The sequence below is a fragment of the Hypomesus transpacificus genome, chromosome 23, assembly GCF_021917145.1.
Source record: "Hypomesus transpacificus isolate Combined female chromosome 23, fHypTra1, whole genome shotgun sequence".
In the NCBI taxonomy this organism is placed as follows: domain Eukaryota; kingdom Metazoa; phylum Chordata; class Actinopteri; order Osmeriformes; family Osmeridae; genus Hypomesus; species Hypomesus transpacificus.
Window position 1 is genome coordinate 18,300,402 of NC_061082.1, and position 12,268 is coordinate 18,312,669.

General features: G+C 54.3%; 1 protein-coding gene across 2 annotated transcripts in view; it reads right to left on the bottom strand.

Annotated features, from left to right (window-relative positions):
- Nucleotides 1-12,268, bottom strand: part of osbpl6 (oxysterol binding protein-like 6) — a 32,909-nt gene that overhangs the window by 12,263 nt on the left and 8,378 nt on the right. The window contains exons 2-10 of one of the 2 annotated variants that reach the window (XM_047046131.1): nt 11,771-12,045; nt 4,447-4,569; nt 4,108-4,161; nt 3,044-3,157; nt 2,569-2,742; nt 1,687-1,719; nt 1,541-1,649; nt 746-849; nt 100-192 (exon numbers count right to left, since the gene is read on the bottom strand). In XM_047046131.1, the coding sequence (XP_046902087.1) occupies nt 100-192; nt 746-849; nt 1,541-1,649; nt 1,687-1,719; nt 2,569-2,742; nt 3,044-3,157; nt 4,108-4,161; nt 4,447-4,569; nt 11,771-11,935 (969 nt within the window). In that variant the 5' untranslated portion in view covers nt 11,936-12,045. The other variant, XM_047046130.1, reaches the window with a different exon arrangement.

Consider the following 12,268-nt stretch of genomic DNA (forward strand, 5'->3'; position numbering starts at 1 on the left):
TAAGGGTCTTAAGGTATAAGGGGCGTCGGAATTATTTCGTTCTGAAGTCACAAAGCAGACAATGTGTGTTTAAGTGTGTGACGGGGGGAGATGATGTACCTGAAGTTGCAATTTAGCATCTTTGCCGACACTCTTAGTTCTCCATCTTCTGCTCAAGCGCTTGTCTTTCTTTGATAAGTCTAAACACATGGTCTACATGACACACATGGATGAGAGATGGTTAATTAGATCAACGTGAAGTTGCGCCATCACCAAGCAACAGAGACAGGCAGCACACACACATTCAGAGCGATGGAATGAAAAAGGATCGGATTCTCATCCGCAGAACAGCCCAACGTAATTACGTGTCAGAGAAAATGATATTTGAAGCTCAAATGAAAATGGTCGTTGGTCCTTTTTAGTTTTAGGGTAAGTAGTGGTGCAGTCTAAAGGCCCTTTGACGTTACATACAGACCAACAGAAGCTCCTGAAACAAGAGCAGGGATGACTGATGGCTGTGTGTGTGTGTGAAGGCAGGGCCTGGGTTTAGATAGATCGGGCCTCACTGAGCCTAACCATGTGGCACAGACACCCCCCCTCCATCATCGCCAAGGCTACCGAGGCCAGAGGGAAGCCCCTCCCCCATCCGTCACCATGACGTAGTGTGAAACGAGCTGCTCTGAGACGCTGTTTGGGTGCGTTTGTACTGGTGTGCGTGTATGTGTGTGTGTGTGTGCGTGTGTACTGGTGTGTGTGTGTGTGTTACCTGCATGTCAGTGAAGCTGGGGGCAGACTGAGTTCTCTGAAGGATCTCCAAACTCTGCAGTAACCTGCTCAGCTCAATCAGGTTGGACTGGCATCGAGACAGCTCTGCAGAAACACACACACACACACACACACACACACACACACACACACACACACACACACACACACACACACACACAGATACAGCATGAGGTAGGGATCTTTATGTTACAAAACTTTAAATTTTCTCAACCGGCAAAGGCTTGTTACATTAAGAGAAGCGGTCAGTCAGTGTTGTGTACATATGGTCAGTGTTGTGTATGGTCAGTGTTGTATACATATGGTCAGTGTTGTGTATGGTCAGTGTTGTATACATATGGTCAGTGTTGTGTATGGTCAGTGTTGTATACATATGGTCAGTGTTGTGTATGGTCAGTGTTGTATACATATGGTCAGTGTTGTGTATGGTCAGTGTTGTATACATATGGTCAGTGTTGTGTATGGTCAGTGTTGTATACATATGGTCAGTGTTGTGTATGGTCAGTGTTGTGGCGGTGTGTACATAGGGTCAGTGCGTGTCGTGGTGGGTACATAGGGTCAGTGAGTGTTGTGGTGGTTACATAGGGTCAGTGAGTGTTGTGGTGGTTACATAGGGTCAGTGAGTGTTGTGGTGGTTACATAGGGTCAGTGAGTGTTGTGGTGGTTACATAGGGTCAGTGAGTGTTGTGGTGGGTACATAGGGTCAGTGAGTGTTGTGGTGGTTACATAGGGTCAGTGAGTGTTGTGGTGGTTAGGGGGACCAGAGGCTGCTCACCCTCAGCACACTTGTCCATCTCCTCAGACTCCTGCAGCCAGGCTGCCACCTTGCTCTGGCCGTTACTGTAGGAGGCTGGCAGGCTGCTGGTGCTGCTGGGGGGCGCAGGCTGCCAGGGCAGGGTGCTGGTGCTGCTGGGGGGGCGCAGGCTGCCAGGGTAGGGTGCTGGGCTTGGCTTGCTGGGGGGGTGGGGAGGGAGGGAGGGAGGAGGGCAGGGGTGGGATGGGTAGTTAGAGCCACACATCTCAGCAGCTGGATGTTGTTTGCGGATGCTTTCAACCAGGCCCCCATCCAGCCAAGAACCAGCCTCAACCCCACCTCAGTGTGCCTGTCTTCCTGCCTGTCTGTCTGCCTTCCTGTCTGCCTGTATAACTTCCTGTCTGTCTGCCTTCCTGTCTGTCTGCCTGTCTACCATCCTGTCTCTCTGCCTGTCTCTCTGCCTGTCTGCCTGCTTGTCTCTCTGGCTGTCTCTCTGCCTGTCTGTCTGCCTGTCTCTCTGCCTGTCTGCCTGTCTATCTGGCTGTCTCTCTGCCTGCCTGCCTGCCTGCCTGTCTCTCTGGCTGTCTGGGAGCTTCTCTCAGGAGGATTCCCACTAGCTGCATCATCACATCCAGACCCAGACCCACTCACTGACCACCAGTCACTGTCACCAGAACGATCTGGATCGAATTATCTCAGCAATCCGCATAACAGCATTATGGTTGTAAATAACAAATGATCAAATTCATAGCAGACAGTAGTGTGATTAGAAACACTGGCAGCCAAAGGCAGGGCATGACAAATGTGGAGCGGAGGGAAAAATTACGTCTAAACAACTCTCGCTTCAGAATATGAAACTCTTTGTCAGTTCTTCCATTAAATCTGACATTTAGAATTTGAATGAAAAAAAAGCCTTTGAGGTTAAAATTGGCAATAACAGCACATAGAAAATTGAATTACAATCCATCTTAAAACCTTCCCAGCGGTGGTGCTGGAAGCTAGCTTAGGACCAGCTTCTCTCTGTTACGCTGGGGTGTGGAGGGCCCCACCTTGACGTCCAGCCCAGCGCTGGGGGGGGCCTGGGGGGGCTCCTGGGGGGCCGGGGGGGGAGGGAACGTTCGGACGGTGGCATCTCTGGGGGAGCGGACGATCTCGTTCTGCCTGTACAGACGGTGGTGGCGCAGCTTGGCCACCCAGGCGTCAAAGATGTCAGTAGACTTGACCTGGAGGAGAGGGGAGGGGGGCAGAGCAGAGGTGAGATGAGATGAGGAGAGGAGCGGAAAGGGGAAGAGAAGAGAGGGGAGGAAAAGAGAAGGGAGGGCAGATGAGACGAGAGGAGAGGGGAGGAGAGGAGAGGGGAGGAGAGGGAAAAACAGGAGACATGAGTTGAGTTGAGGTCAGTATTTCCCGCCTCAACATAACTCCTCCTCTCTGTCTGTGTCCACCCCCTCCCCCACCCCCTCCCCCTCCCTACCTTCAGATGGTAGATGTGCTCCTCTGTGTCCACCCCCTCCCCCTCCCTACCTTCAGATGGTAGATGTGCTCCTCTGTGTCCAGGTCGATGCGGCGGGCTCTCTTCTTAATGGACATGACAGAGAGGCCCACGTCAATGCTGCCGTGCAGCTTGCCCTTCTGAATCTGAGACGGAGAGAAACACCCGGTGAGCAAGCGCTACACCGGCCCAGCCTCCACACACACCCTCCACACACCCTCCACACACACCCTCCACACACACACCCTCCACACACCCTCCAACACACACTCTCCACACACACCCTTCACACACACACCCTCCACACACACCCTCCACACACCCTCCACACACACCCTCCACACACACCTTCCACACACACCCTCCACACACACCCTCCACACACCCTCCAACACACACCCTCCACACACACCCTCCAACACACACCGTCCACACGCACAGCTGGCCTCAGACACGATGGGGAGTAAGCAGTCTGATAAGCCAAAGATATCTAGAAATGTAAAAAAAGCAACTGTACTGTGCACTCTTGTAATTGAGATGTTAAGGATTTTCCTGTAGTTAAGATATTCCTGTTATTGCTCACTGTGCCTGGTAGCTGAGATGTGGTTGCCTTGCGCTGTGGTGAGCAAATCTAGTCCGTTCCTTGACTGACCACCGAAATACTGTTACTTATGATCCTTGATTTTCTGCTCTACTTACTTGATGCACTTGTTCATTGTTAAATGAGTAACATGTTGATGTGAGCGGGACAGCGTTACATAAACTGAAGCCTAGTTTCATTCGCGCGACAAATCCTGACATCAGCAGCTGTTACGCAACACGCCCCCCCCCCCCCCCCCCCGGGGGGGTCAGAGGTCAGGGTCGGCCAATGTGAAGGGAGGAAGGAGCCAGGCTTCGGCTCGTGAATGTAGACGCTGCACTTTCAGTCACACGTCTTGCCCATTTCCTGCGGGCCAACAGAGCTGACCTTAACACAAAGAGGGCTGGCTGACTCTAGTTTGTGCCCCCTGTCCGTGCCCCCCCCCCCCCCCCCCCCTGGCCATGCCCCCCCCCCCCCACATACCCCACCCCAAGGCTTCTCATCAGGCGTACTTACATCAATAGGAGACTTGGAGTATTTCAGGATGCCGTTGTCCAGGACAAAGAAGCGCTGTGGAAGCCCAAAACAGTAAGGGCCCGGTTAATGAGCGCCGACTAAATCACCTGACTGATGGAGATTCCCCTCTGAAGCGGTTTCACTGCCGAGCGATCGATCCTTTTCCCGCCTCGTTCTCCCTCCGGCGTGGCATCCCTCCCTCCCCTCCCCCCCTCCCCCCCTCCCTCCCTCCCTCCCTCCCCCCCCCCCCTCCCTCCCTCCCTCCCTCCCTCCCTCCCTCCCCCCCTCCCCCCCTCCCCTCCCTCCCTCCCTGCCTCCCTCCCTGCCCTCGTCTCCTACCTTGTGCCAGCCTTTCAGAGGCCACTTCCTCTTCTTCAGCATGTAGCCCTCGTGCTTCTCGGGCCTCAGGACGCTGCTCTGGCCGATCTTCAGCCCCTCGATGATCTCCCAGCTGTCCGCCTCCTGGGGACCACAGCAACACAGAGAGACGTGTCAGAGAGACGTGTCAGAGAGACGTGTCAGGGTGGATCTGATCACGGCACGGGCGGCCAGAGGACAAAGACACGGCGCGGAGGACGGCAGAGGCTGTCCTCTCCTCTCCTGTCCTGTCCTCCTCTCCTCCTCTCCTCTCCTGTCCTCCTCTCCTGTCCTGTCCTGTCCTCCTCTCCTGTCCTGTCCTCCTCTCCTCTCCTCCTCTCCTGTCCTCCTCTCCTGTCCTGTCCTCCTCTCCTCTCCTGTCCTGTCCTCCTCTCCTCTCCTGTCCTGTCCTCCTCTCCTCTCCTCCTCTCCTGTCCTGTCCTCCTCTCCTCCTCTCCTCTCCTCCTCTCCTCTCCTCCTCTCCTGTCCTCCTCTCCTCTCCTGTCCTGTCCTCCTCTCCTCTCCTGTCCTGTCCTCCTCTCCTCTCCTCTCCTCCTCTCCTGTCCTCCTCTCCTGTCCTCCTCTCCTGTCCTCCTCTCCTCTCCTCCTCTCCTCCTCTCCTCTCCTCCTCTCCTCTCCTCCTCTCCTCCTCTCTTCTCCTCCTCTCCTCTCCTCCTCTCCTGTCCTCCGGGGTCCGGTTCAAACCACTCTCAGCACTTCCACTGGGTTCGTCATTTTTTTCCCTTTACTCGGGTCTTCCTGTTCTCTCTCTCTCTCTCTCTCTCTCTCTCTCTCTCTCTCTCTGTCCACCCCCCTCTCTCTTTCTCTCTCTCTCTCTCTCTCTCTCTCTCTCTCTCTCCCTCTCTCTCTGTCTCTCTTTCCACTCAGTGTCTGCAGATCCCAGGCCTGCTCTGCTCTGGAGGTGGGAGGGGGGAGGGGGGGCAGTGAGGGTGAGGGGGTCAGGTGGGGCCACGTGATGACATCACGCCTCCAGACTGCTACGGCGGCTGCCAGGGCCGGCTGCGGAGGGCCGGGAGGGACGTGGTGTTATGTTAACCAGATTATCTGCCTGCTAACAAGCTGACCCCCTGCAGGGCTGACAGCTCCGTGTGTGTATCTGTCTGTGTGTGTGTGGTTGTGTCTGTGTTTGAGTGTGCGTGTGTGTGTGAGTATGCGTGTGTGTGGCCTGCCTTAGCCCCAGGGGATCAGCGGAGCCAGCGCCTGAGGGGATGAGAGGCGGTCCTTGCCACGCATCAACACCACGACCCCCAGCCCTGCCTCGCTGGCTCACACATCACAACAACACCAGCCAGCCCAACAGCTGCTGCCCTGGGTGGGGCAGGGACAGGAGGAGACACCAGACCAGGGGAGAGGGACGCCTGGCCTGCCCTACCCTACCCTGCCCTGCCCTGGCCTGGCCTGGCCTGGCCTGGTTGTGGAAGACCACGACGGAGATCTCTGGTGTAGAGATGAGAGGAGGAGGAGCTTATAATAGGTAATCGTCAGGCCTCCAGTGACCTGGCAGATCCCTCTGCTGAGGAACCAACTGTGACCCACTTAGAAGTAGGACACGGCTGCTCCGCTCGGATCCACAGTGGAACTCACCTCCGCAAGGAATCACAAACACCACCATCCCTTTTTTTCCATTCGATGTGTATTTATTCGCACGGTAATCCTTTTCAACAAAGTCCACTGCAAACCTTGTAAATAGCATTCCGCCTGCTCAGTCCTGCACAGACGATGCCTTGGTAACCTCAATCACCGAGGTTAATGACTTAACGAATCTAAGGAGTGTTTGACATGACTCTCACTTAACACTGCCTCTGCCAACACTGGCTGTGTGGTGCCGGTTTAGTGCAAATCAAGTATCTGACTGTATCTGCAAACAGTTAAGTGGCGCAGGTCTGCAGCCAATCACGCGCCGGTGGGGAGTTTTTCAAAGCGTGCCTGTGTGTTATGGGAAAGGTAATGAAGAGGGGTTGTGTCCGGTGAAAGTCATCAATCGATATCACGGTAAGCAAAGGACTGCTCGCGCTGCAACCGAGGAAATCCAATTCACTTAAACCCACCCCCAGCCCCCACCCCCAGCCCTCCGCATTCTGCTGTAGAGATCCCGGTGAAGATCAAAAAACAACCTTGCTTTGAGCGTCGGCCATTGAGCTCGAGGTGAACCCCTCAATTCAATATCTGATTCTCTTAACGGCCTCCGGATCGACAGATGGACTCATTCTGAACACTGAAAATAGCCCGGGCTATTGATATCTACCTACCTGCCCACTGACGGTGTAGCCAAGCTAATCTCTCCTGCGAAGACCGCTATCCTCCACAGAGAAAACCACCGTCGGAGTGCTACATTACACCGCTAATACCGCCATGAATCAAACCTTTACAGGTAAGGACTCCTTGAGAAGGATAGAGGACAAACACAACTTAGGGGCACCTTTGGGAAAATCTGAACTATAAATACCCTCCCCCAGAACACACACACACACAGCAGGTGAAGGACCAGAACAATTCCAACGGCAGCTTGACTTGACATGCCTGTCTGTCCCTACGTGGCTGACCCACTTGAGCAGGACAGCCAGGGGCGACGCTACGCTGGCATATTCCCCCATTCCGCCGTGCAGCGGGGAGTGTGCAGCCCGCGCGCATGGGGAATCTAGGTTCCCACTTTTGGGGGGGGCTAGGCTCCTAGATAAAACCTATTATTTTTCCTGTGACCCAGCAAAACTAGGGGGGTCTGGGGGCATGTTCCCCCAGAAGATTTTTTTTTAAATTTCATATTAAATAGTTTCCTCTAGTGGGTTTTAGGAAGAGAAATTAACACATTTAGATTTAAAATATATAAATAAATAAAATAAATGACGTTTTTTTCTTTTTTTTAGGGGGGGGGGGGGGGGGGGGGTGGGGGGGCTAATGAAACTTTTGGGGGGGCTCGTCCCTGACTCTGACCACCGCTGCTACGACGAAGCGCCTCCGAGCCGGGACGCTTCCGCCCTGCTCTCGACGCGCTCGATCTGCTCGTGGGAGAGGCCATTTCAGACGTAAATGTGGGCTGATTTCAGACGGCTGTCTGTGGCATATGAAAAGCCACTCGAGCACAATGCGACTGTTTGAGACGGTACCAGAAGGACTTCCTGTCCAAAGAAAGGCTGAATGGATACATGACTAGAGGACAGAGGTCAGGACTAGAGGACAGAGGACATGCTTTCTGACGGGCCAATTACAACTGCATGAAGGTCGAGGTGTTTTCAGTCCAAACCAGCTGTCATCTTCTGCACTCAACAACCTGCTGTGACACACACAAACACTGACCAGCACCCCAGCACCAGGCATTAATAATCACACCCAGAGAGACTGTAACAAGGCAATGCTCTGACCAGCACTACAGCACCAGGCATTAATCATCACACCTGGAGAGACTGAAACCAGGCTCTGCTCTCAACGGTGACCGGCACCCCAGCACCAGGCATTAATAATCACTCCCAGAGGGATTGCAACAAGGCTCTGCTCTGACCAGCACTACAGCAACACCAGGCATTAATAATCGCACCTGGAGAGACTGAAACCAGGCTCGGCTCTCAACGCTGACCGGCACCACAAGGCATTCACTATCCCGGCCAGAGGGTTTGCAAGAAGGCAGCGATTGTCTGCAGTCCGGCTCGAAGTGGCCTTTATCAATGTGTGGCTCAGGGCACAGGCCTCACCACTGCCCCGGTCGAAACACAGCTCCTCCACAGCACCTGAGCGACTGCAGCTCAGAGAGAGATTCCCAGACAAGGGCCAGGAGGAGCCCAGACGTCTGTTTGGGTTGTTCCTCCTCTCTGGGCTGAGGGGCAAGAGATGGAAGCTTCTAGTTTGACCTCAAACACAGGCAGACAGACAGGCGGGTCAGTGGGCAGGCGCTTGGATGGACCTGCCCTCAGAGGTGAGCCTCTCTCTTCATGAAGCTGTGCTGTCCTCACTCAGGGCTTCTGGGAGAGGGGAAAAAAAACGATCTTTCCAGGCTTGACTCCTTCACGAAGAGAAAGGGGGTGGAGATTCATTCCTTTGTCGGCGCAGGCTTTCATCGTCCACGTGTTCCTTCTTTTTCTCCATAAAAACAGCCCCTATCTGATCCCAGCGCCGGTGATAATCGTGTCGTTGATTTGGCTGCTGTCACGAATCCAGTCGGTCGTTATCGAAGTCGCTGTTCCTTGATATGCAACTCAAACCTACAGTCGCCCCCGCTATCTCTTGATGTAAGCCCCTTATCTCACCAACATGACAGGAAGAAAGGTGCATCACCAAACACGTTAGGATTATGTTGAGATAGGGATAGGTGTGTGTGGGTGTGTGTGCATTTGTGTCTGCATGCGTGGGTGTGTGTTTGTGGAGGTGGGTCAATCTCATACTGCAGGTGGTGTCTTAAACGGCACTTGTAAGGGTGTGCGGCGTGTTGGGAGCGCGTCAGCAGAACAGAAAGGACCCGTATTGATCGGGTAGGGGAGCTGGATCTCATTAAGGCCTCGCCCTTCCTCTGGGTTCCCTGGAGAGGATGTAGACCCTGTGCTGCAGTCTGCACACACACTGGAACATGCACCGTAAACACACTGGAACATGCACCGTAAACAAACACTGTAACATGCACCGTAAACACACTGGAACATGCACCGTTAACACACACTGGAACATGCACCGTAAACACACTGTTACATGCACCGTAAACACACTGGAACATGCACCGTGAACACACTGGAACATGCACCGTAAACACACACTGGAACATGCACCGTAAACACACACTGGAACATGCACCTTAAACACACTGGAACATGCACCGTACACAAACACTGGAACATGCACCGTAAACAAACACTGTAACATGCACCGTAAACACACACTGTAACATGCACCGTAAACACAAACTGTAACATGCAACACAGACACAATATAACAAGCACCACAAACACACATACACATGCAGTAACCTGCACACCATACACACACACAAACCACAACGGGCTAACCAACCCAGTGTTATCAAGCACAAGACTCTTCCATGGTGTTGGTGACAGATAGCCAACTGCCAAACAGTGGGACTCGGCCACAGACCGCCCCAACCCCTCCCCCCTCCCCCCCAGCCCCACCCCCCAGCCCCACCCCCCAGCCCCAGCCCCACCCCCTCCCCCCCAGCCCCATCCCCCAGCAGACCAACTCAAAAAGCCTGGCCAAACCACGGCCCAATAATATCCTTAACGTAACAATGGCCCTTTTCTAAGGACAGGCTGAGGCGAAATAAATCAACCAAACACCTACTTTTCTTTTCTGCTCATTCCCTCCTTCTTGAATCAGACTCATTTCATGAGGGGAGCAGAGGGCTGGTTCTCCGATACAGCCTTAAAGGTCGGAGAGAGGCCTGGCTGAGCAGAGGGGCCGGCAGCGGAGAGAGAGAACCTTCTAGAAAGGGTTAACCCTGGAACTCGGCGGTGGCAGAGTATGTGTTCCATCCAAGCTCCATTTCCCCTCTGTCTCCCAGCAGCACTCCTCCTTAGAGAACTAGCTAGCTCCCATGGTTACCAGAGTGAGGCGCCGACACACACACACACACACACACACACTCACAAGCAGGCACGCACACACACACACACACTCACAAGCACGCACACACACACACACACACACTCACAAGCACGCACACACACACACATTCACAAGCAGGCACGCACACACACACACACACACCCTCTCTCACACACACGCTCTCACACACACTGCATACCAGAGTGTACTACATGTTCAGTGGAGCACCCATGCTTCCTCCCGCCCGCGCCCTCTCTGCCTCTCTGCCTCTCTGCCTCTCAGGCCTCATGAATAATTCATCACCCGGAGCCAACGGAAAAGCCGTGATGTCATACATTCCGAGCCAGTGTCCTGTTTCGCCATGGCGACGGCGATACGGCATATCTGAGGGCGGCAGAGGGACAGCTCGGAGCGTCCGAGACTAGAGCCTCAGGTTTTAGACCTCCGTACTGGAAGTCGAGCTGAAATAGAGGTGTCTAATTCCCTGTTTACTGTCTCAGCTGTGCTAACGGCATGGGCCTATCACATCACTGGCCTCAACTCACAGCACCTCCACAATCCAAACTGTGACAACAGTGTGATCGTGACCTCGCCTGCTCCATGCTGGATTTACCAACTAAAAATAGTTCTGTAAATAGCTTTCTTTTTGCCAGGGTCTGTTGACTGTCAGACTGCCTGTCTATCTATCTATCTGTCTGCCTGCCTGTCAGTCTATCTGCCTGTCTGTCTGTCTGTCTATCTGTCTGTCTGTATGTCTGTCTGTCTGCCTGTCTGTCTGTCTGTCTGTCTGTCTGTCTGTCTGTCTGTCTGTCTGCCTGTCAGTCTATCTGCCTGTCTGTCTGCCTGTCTGCCTGTCTGTCTGTCTGTCTGTCTGTCTGTCTGTCTGTCTGTCTGTCTGTCTGTCTGTCTGTCTATCTGCCTGCCTGCCTGCCTGCCTGCCTGCCTGCCTGCCTGCCTGCCTGCCTGCCTGTCTGCCTGTCTGTCTGTCTGTCTGTCTGTCTGTCTGTCTGTCTGTCTGCCTGTCTGCCTGTCTGGGTCTGTCAGCATGAGGTTTTCCCGGGAACCCTGAACGGGGTGAATAACTCCAGCAGAACACTCTCCTCCACTGGTCTCAGACCAGCTGAAAGGAGCATACCACTGTGAAACTCTTACCCTCCTGTAGTACTCTCAGACCAGCTGAGCGTAACACTGTGAGACTCTTACCCTCCTGTAGTACTCTCAGACCAGCTGAGCGTAACACTGTGAGACTCTTACCCTCCTGTAGTACTCTCAGACCAGCTGAGCGTAACACTGTGAGACTCTTACCCTCCTGTAGTACTCTCAGACCAGCTGAGCGTAACACTGTGAGACTCTTACCCTCCTGTAGTACTCTCAGACCAGCTGAGCGTAACACTGTGAGACTCTTACCCTCCTGTAGTACTCTCAGACCAGTGGAGCCCCCCCACCTTTCCCCGGGGGAGGTTCCTAAATCTAGAACATTTCAACTGGGGGGGGGGGGGGGGGGGGGGGGGCAAGCTTGGGCCAGTTGTGCTGTTAGAGGGGCCAGTTATATGAAACATGATTGTTGTCATATCGTTTTCTTCACTGAATAGCAGGCATTCACAGGCAAAAAGGACCATGTTTATCATTGTTCAGACTCTATATTTAAGGGGGCCACAAGGGGGTCCGGGGCTTGTTGTCATAGGGGCACGGGCCCTCCCTGGCCCCTCCACACCCCCACCTCCCCTCCCCCCCCCAGGCCTACCTGCCGGCTGTCCCTCTGGGAGGAGGAGGAGGACGACATGCTCTTGTGGGTGGGCGTGGAGGTCTTGTGGGCGGGGGTGGAGCTCCTCTCCTCGGCGCTCATGGCCCGGCCCTGGGGGCCGCGCAGGTGGGGGCCGCGCTGGTGGGGGGCGGGGAGGTGGGACATGGCCCCCGCTCGCTGGTCCTCCCTGGGCAGCGCTAGGCCCGGCGGGCCAGGGGCATTCTCTTCCTCGCGCACGCACACGCACACACACGCTCTCACGGCGCTGCTCTCATCTGCAAGGAGGGAGACACACACACACGCACACGGTCACCCTCTTCTCTCAAGCTCTCGGCTTGTTGAGCCTACAGGACAGAGTTACAATGAACAAGCAAACAGCCCTACATTACGCATTTCAAAACAGGAATTGCCAAGTCTCTCAAACACCCTCCAACAGCCTAAAGATGCTACCGGCCAGTTAACAGCAATTCGATTGAGGGAGTATTTTTGGAAGTGCAG